General features: G+C 44.2%; 1 protein-coding gene across 1 annotated transcript in view; it reads right to left on the bottom strand.

Moving 5' to 3' along the window:
- Positions 1-5,440: 5,440 nt before the first annotated feature.
- RPL37A (ribosomal protein L37a) overlaps positions 5,441-7,741 on the bottom strand; it is a 2,607-nt gene continuing 306 nt past the window's right edge. Inside the window, exons 2-4 of the mRNA XM_005883388.2 lie at positions 7,438-7,566; positions 6,829-6,911; positions 5,441-5,561 (exon numbers count right to left, since the gene is read on the bottom strand). Coding sequence (XP_005883450.1) covers positions 5,498-5,561; positions 6,829-6,911; positions 7,438-7,566 — 276 coding nt within the window. The 3' untranslated portion in view covers positions 5,441-5,497. The remainder of the gene's footprint in view (positions 5,562-6,828; positions 6,912-7,437; positions 7,567-7,741) is intronic.

The following is a 7,741-nucleotide window of genomic DNA, read 5'->3' as shown; positions in this document are numbered from 1 at the left end:
GCTGCTGAAAACATGGATACAATGTTTCGGTCCGGCTGGCTTTCAGTCTGGCTGGTTTCTGGGGGTTTGTTTACCTTCTTATTTGCAACATAGTATATAGTTGCTTAGAGTTGCAGATGAGAGGCCGGCAAGTGTGGCGGGGAACGTTGGAGTCTGCAGCAAGCAAGCCTCGTGCTCGCTTCAGTGCCTGGCTGCCGGCCGCCATCTTGGCTGACAGTTAATTTGCATATACTCACTGATTAGCCAATGAAAAGGGTAGCGGTCGTACGCCAATTACCATGTTTCTCTTTTATTAGTGTAGAAGACTAGAGGCCTGGTGCATGAAATTCGTGCACTCAGGGGGGGGGTCCCTCAGCCCCACCTGAGCCCTCTCACAGTCTTTGAGCCCTCGGGAGATGTCCAACTCAAGCTTAGATTTGCTCTCCGAGGGGAGTGGGCCTAAGCCATCAGTCAGACATACTTAGCGCTGCTGTGGAGGCAGGAGAGGCTCCCGCCACCGCTGCTGTGCTCGCCAGCCATGAGCCCAGCTTCCGGCTGAGCGGCACTCCCCCTGTAGGAGCGCACTGACCACCAGGGGGAAGCTCCTGTGTTGAGAGTCTGCCCCCCTGGTGGTCAGTGTGCGTCATAGAGATGGGTTGTTCCGCCGTTCGATTTGCATATTAGCCTTTTATTATACAGGACTAGAGGCCCGGTGCATGGTTTCGTGCACCAGTGGGGTCCCTCCGCATGGCCTGCGGGGATTGGGCTGAAACCAGCAGTCCAACACCGCCTGCTGCTCCTGCTCATCCCAGCCCGCTGTGCCTGCCGCTGCTGCCGCTTGATAGGCTCACTGCCTCTCGTCTGGTGCCTGTTGGTCAGCTGAGTGGCACTCCCGCTGTGGGAGTGCAGTGACCACCAAGGGACAGCTCCTGCATTGAGCGTCTGCCCCGTGGTGGTCAGTGTGTGTCATAGCAACCGGTGAAACGGTTGACCAGTGGAACGGTCACTTAGGCTTTTATTTATATAGATAAATATCTGATTCCTTACTCTTCAGGTTTTTCTTTACTCTTTAAATTTTTTGTCTGTAATCCAATTTGACATTTTAATTAAAGCATATATTTAACTATATCTATATCTATCTACATATTAGCCTTTTATTATACAGGACTAGAGGCCCGGTGCATGGTTTCGTGCACCAGTGGGGTCCCTCCGCATGGCCTGCGGGGATTGGGCTGAAACCAGCAGTCCAACACCGCCTGCTGCTCCTGCTCATCCCAGCCCGCTGTGCCTGCCGCTGCTGCCGCTTGATAGGCTCACTGCCTCTCGTCTGGTGCCTGTTGGTCAGCTGAGTGGCACTCCCGCTGTGGGAGTGCAGTGACCACCAAGGGACAGCTCCTGCATTGAGCGTCTGCCCCGTGGTGGTCAGTGTGTGTCATAGCAACCGGTGAAACGGTTGACCAGTGGAACGGTCACTTAGGCTAGCTATGACATGCACTGACCACCAGGGGGCAGACGCTCAACGCAGGAGCTGCCCCCTGGTGGTCAGTGTGCTCCCACAGACAACCTCTCACGGTCCCTTCCTCCAGCCGGCCTGCCCCAATTGACCCCTTGGCTCCAATCGCCGGCCAGGTTGAGGGACCCCAACCATGCATGTATTCGTGTACCGGGCCTCTAGTATGTTAATAATGATACATACATACACGTATAGGTATATACATGTGTATGCTTAATCTACTGTTACTATGTACTATTTGTTCTACTAGTTCTTTTTCCATCCCTTCTGATTGAGTGCTTTTCAATTCTATTTCCACTCTATTAATACATTATTTTCTATTCTTTTAATGACTATCAGAGATTATAATATATATTTGATTAGTTTTACCTCTTCCTGAACAATTCAAGAATCTTAGAACATTTTAACACTATTTACCATCTTTATTGACAAACAGGGGTGGGCAAAAGTAGGTTTACAGTTGTGAGTACACGAAAGTGTTTATTCTTATATTATTACTATTGCATATTTGTATTACAACTGTAAGCCTACTTTTGCCCACCTCTGTATATGCTGTTGTGATACATTTTATTTTTAATATTTTTTAAATTAATTTCAGAGAGGAAGGGGAGATAGAAACATCAATGATTAGAATCATTGACCTGCTGCCTCATTGAGTCCACAACCCTGGCATGTGCCCTTGACTGGAATCAAACCCGGGACCATTCAGTCCACAGGCTGACACTCTATCCACTGAGCCGAACCAGCTAGGGCGTAATACGTTTTAATATTACCCCAAAACTTATTGCCATTCAGTATAGTCTACATTCACTTGTATGTATTTCCATATTTCCCCTTGTTGTTGACTTTCCTCCCTTCCCTGCATCTCCTCCTCAGGTTATTTACTTTCTGTCCAATGGGTGGGTCTATGGTGATAAATCTTGTTTTAATTCTTTATTTAACCTTCATATTGGTGGAATGTCCATGTACAGGATTTTAAGAACTTTGACTTTGAAGATATAAACCTATTGTTTTGTAGAATCTATTCTTAACAAGTCGACTTAGTGCTGCTTTTTTTTTTTTTCTACCAGTTGCTTTTCAGATACTCCTTTTGTGTTTGGTCTTCATACTATGATATTCTTAGACTTACAGGGATTCTTGATTCTGTGGCGTGGTATTTTTTATTGGCTTTGGAAAATTCTGAGCCATTATCATCCCTCCTCTTTCCTCTGGAACTCCACTTACACATTATTAGAACTCTTCATTGCATCTACCCTGTCTCTTATACTTAATTCATTCCTTCCCATTATTTATTGTGCTTCTGAATTTTTTTTATTTTTCTAGTCACTGATACTCTCTTAATCTGCATCTAAGCAGGAACCAGGGTAACTGCATATAGAGGCAAACATTCATGGACTCTCAGGGTACTTCCACTAAGACTCAACTAGCCACCTCTGTGTTTGACTCAGCCCAATTTATAAATTCCTAGAATAATTTGCTTGACCAGTTACAGTAGTTGAATCACGTGACCATCCTTTTGTGGCCAAGCGAAAGGAAGGGATCCTGTTATTGGTAACCCCACTATAACCAAATAGAATGGAGAGAAGCTGCGCAGAGAACTGGAGAGACAAAAATGTTTTACTACAGGACACAAGGAAGGAATAATAGATGAGATAGAATAGGAAAAAATATGCAGAATATGATTTCTGCTTTAGCAATGTCAAAACAGGTTACTATGAAACATCTGGTTTGTTCAGGGTCCTGGCAGAAAACAGGACACTCAAATGGGGTAATTAAGGACGCTGAATTAAGGGACTAAGGTCAAGTGTCATCAAGTTAAGGGTAATCAATATCAGATGAAGTCTGACAGGATTAGTAACAGCGAGAAGCCATTACCATCCTAGGCCTACAGGAGTAAAGGGAGGGAGTAGTTACTAAATCTCAGAGTAGCTATAGATACAGGAAAGAGCTGCCTCACAGTTCTATTCTTTCGTAGAATAGTCTACCTGCAGCAAGGCTGCAAGGATAAGCAGGGGAAATAAACATCACAACTCCACTTTCTTCCCATCTGCCAAGTCTTCTACTGGTGCCTTCCAATTACAGAACCTAACCAGAAGCCAGAGAATAAGAGAACCATTGCTACAGCCCATATAGGGCAGGGAATCTCCTGGAGCACAGAGCTGGATGCTAAAGGTGATGTGTCTGGAGACTCCCTTTTCTGCGTATTGGTTCAGTGGCATAAAAGAACCCAAATGGCCCTGTCCAGGTAGCTCAGTTGTTTGGAGGGTCATCCCAGTGCCCCAAGGTTTTGAGTTTGGTCCCTAGTCAGGACACATGCAGGGGTTAATAAATGCATGGGTGGGTGGAGCAGCAGGTCAATGTTTCTCTCTCCCAAATCAATAAAATTAAATTTTAAAAAAGAGCCTAAAATGATCTCAAGGTTTCAATTTAAATATAACCAAGGTTGTGTTCCCTGAAGAAACACTGCATCCTTCTCCAAACTCACCTGACTCAAGGTCACATGCAAGGGAAGCAAGAATGCCTTCAATGAGTCAATTGGGATAATTCTGTAGTGAGTCCACTTCCATCTCAATTGGTTAACCCATGAATCCTGGCTACGATGAAGAAAGCACCAAGTACTGATAGGATTAAGGCATATAATGTATCTTGTAGGATAGTGCATAACCTCATAGTGCGTTAACAGCTTCCAGCTGATCCAACTTTTAGCAAATATTAAGTCTAGTAAGCAAGCTATGGCTAGATGATGGAGCACACATGGTAAAAAAATTTCTGAGTGTGAGCCAATTGCTGCAATTCCTTCACTTCTGTCAGTCTATACTGTGATATCACAGGATTGGGCAAGATATGTTTTAAGTCCCTGAGTGACAATATTGGCAGACATCCTCTAGGCAAGCCAGTCCACACCCACAAGACACGGCTATCCTTAAGACAAACTGCTTTCCTTTGCATGATGGAAGGAATCTGATGTAATCTCTTGGCTAAATGGTACCTATAGGAAATGGTGTCATATCAGAGTTTACCACTGGCCTCTTTGCAGTTTGCCACTCTGCAGAGGCAAGAGCCAGGTCATCCTGAATACGAGGTCCACTTTTAATCTCATGCACAGGCTCAATCTCTGCAGTTGTGAATAGTTTTATTCATGGGCCTATTATAGTGGCTGGGTAAGATAGCTGACACCCACCGAATGGGTTATCTTATCTGGTTAGGGACAGCAATATCCAACATATGCTTTCTGGGGGACATCAATTCTGTACTCAAAGAATTCGACCCACCTATTTCTGCAACATCCTTGTCAAAATGTTTATTGTTCTTTCCACTAGTTGGCTAACCCATTAACCATTGCCCACAAATGATCAAATCAATCAATCCATCAAGCCTTCTCTCTCTTCATGGTCTAACAAGCTTGGCACAGCACAGGGTGTTACTTTGATAGTCTATGCCCAGTCAGTGCTGAATGAAGGGATAAATCTGTGCATAGGCCTTACAGAGCATTTAGGAGGTGGAATAAAGGTGATGAAGAAAGGTTAATCATAATCCTAACTATTCACAACTTTGAAAAACCTACAAGCAAATTTTTCTTTATTAGTGTGACCATCTACAGCAAATTGAATAACTCATTCCTGGGAATCCTTGTGTGCAAACTGAAAAATGGAGAATATGTGTGATTTGCAAAATTTGTTGTGAAATTCAAATTGTTTCCCTGTTTTCTAAAGATGCTGATACAATGGTCAGACAAAACACCAAAAGAGGAAGTATGTGTCCATCATACCTTTAAAAAGATTTAAAATAAAAACTTAACAGTGACTTAAAAGGCTTATATTCTTATGTTATATATCACTGACTGCTGAAAAATTAGATGGGTTTTAATTTCCAAGTCTTTTTTTTTGAGAAAGCAAAATTAATACAATGTAAACCAGAATGTCGAATTAATAAAATGAACCAAAGTAATTTTGTTATATAAATTAACCCATTTATTAGCTCGCAATGTTTCAAACTGTGGAGCTTCTACTGGTCTTTCAATTCCTTCCGTCTTCTGATGGCTGACTTTACTGTGACGGCAGAAGTGGTGCTGGAAAGAAACACAAATTTGGTACCACCATAATGAACTATGTTAACATGTGAAATGGCGAATGAGACATGTTCATGAAAACTGCCTCATTTTTACAGTACAATCTTGATGGCATCCTTTAAGAGTCATGTCTCCAGGTTCTTGTAGAATGAGACAGGCAACGGAGCATAAAAAGATGAACACAGAAGAATGATTGCAAGAGACTGACCTAAACTTATTAAAATGGCACAATAAATAAGAGGTATCAAGAAAATGTTTGCCCTAATTGGTTTTCCCAGTGGTTAGAGCTTCAGCCAGTGGACTGAAGGGTGGCAGGTTCAATTTTGGTCAAGGCCCGTGCAGGAGGCAACCAATTGATGTGTCTCTCTCACGATATGTTTCTCTCTCTCTGAAAATTAGTGGAGAAATATCTTCAGGTGAGGATTACAAACAAAACAAACAAGAAAGAAAAAAACCTAAATTTAGAGCAAGCTAAATTTACATTTTGGAAAGATAGCTGTTAAAAACACATACCCCATCCCATATCACAGGTACATGAATGCTAATTCATTTTACTAACACAACCAAAAGCACACCCCTCCCCCTTCTGCCCTCATAAAACCCCACAAGGCGCTTATAGGTATATCCATTATAATTATCTCAACATTTTCCAATTTTACAGCGCTTCGGTTTTAAACTTAAAAATTCAATTTTCAACCACACTAGCCAAACCATTTTATATAGAGGCGGCTAGTATATTGGACAGCGCAAGTGAAGACAGTGGCTAAAGAACACCTCAGCCTTCAGGGTCAGCAAAAAATTCCAAGTTTAGACCCCTTCAGAGTCAGCCAAGAAATGAATCAACTTAAGAGCCCACGCGATCAAACAGAGTTCATCTCAGCAGTATCACCTGGCCCTTGTCAGGATCACAAGGCCAACCGACACAAAGGGGTGGTGGTCCAGACGCCCTCAAGTTCCCATACACAGTAATGAGGTAAGTGACCCCTTAGGAGTCCCACTAATGGACCTGGTACAATATGATAGTGCTCATAACAATTACCCTTAGGGCTTTAAAATCAAATGAGCCAGATTGGATTCTTTTCTCCAGTTTTCTTTCTATTCTTTAAATAACTCAAAGCAAACCACAACTCAAGAGTCCTGGGAAAACACACAAAAGCATCCTTACTTTCTCACTCTCAGTCTTGCCAAGAGTCAAAACCAGCCCACAGCGTTCAGCTGGGACTACGACTGGCCCACACTTGCAAAGACCACAAGGAAATGGACTCACTTGTAGGTCCAGGCACCACCAGCGACGGTTTTCATGCAGGAACCACAGTGCCAGATCCCCACGGCTCGCCTCTTCATCTTGGTCTGTAACAGACAACCAATTTTCCCTGTGAGCCAAATAAAATGTTTCTCTTACCAACACCCAGGGGCCTAACTTACACTGGAAAACGGAAGTTGTGTGTTTAGGGGGATATGTGTTTCCAATACCTGTAAGTTCTCATGCAAAATGTGCATCCATCGCGGTGACACTGCCAGATGCGAACCACCCCCAACAAGGGCTGCTGTCACCAAGTACTTGTGCAGACATGAAAACATTAAATGAAAACCTCTACAACTGCAGTTGACGAGACCAACGGAACCACTTCCACAAAGCAGGTTTGGCTTAGGCTGGGACTGTCACAATTTTTTACCCTTTAGTCCCCAAGTGGTTTACTCTAAGTGAAAAACGTGTTACAAATTGTGTATTAGCAACAATACTCGACCATCTTATGACTGGTCACCCAGTGTGCACAGCTCTCCCTGTTCAGCAACCGGGAACCTGGGTGTATCAACCTCGGGCCCCACTGGGAAGGCCGCCTTCGCTCCCTCCCCCCGCCGGGGAACATCGTACTTTGCCACAGAAGGAGCAGGTGTACTTGGCGTGCTGGCTGATTTCAATTTTCTTAACCATTTTCCTGAGGGAGGCGCCATAACGGGTCCCGTATTTACCAACGATTCCGACCTTCTTGGTGCGTTTAGCCTGTTGAGAGTTAAGAAACCTGCGATATTAAGACCCAGGAACGGAAAGCCTGCCCTTCCTCCCCCAGGTCCCTGCCCCTCCGAAACCGTTCCTCCACCCAGCCAGCCTCTGCCTGTGACCTGGCTCCCCCTGCTCCACCCCGGGACAGCCGGGGCCCAGGGTGAGCCCGGCGCTG

Source organism: Myotis brandtii, unplaced genomic scaffold (assembly GCF_000412655.1).
Source record: "Myotis brandtii unplaced genomic scaffold, ASM41265v1 scaffold79, whole genome shotgun sequence".
NCBI classification, from domain to species: domain Eukaryota; kingdom Metazoa; phylum Chordata; class Mammalia; order Chiroptera; family Vespertilionidae; genus Myotis; species Myotis brandtii.
This window is presented reverse-complemented; position numbering and strand designations above follow the sequence as displayed.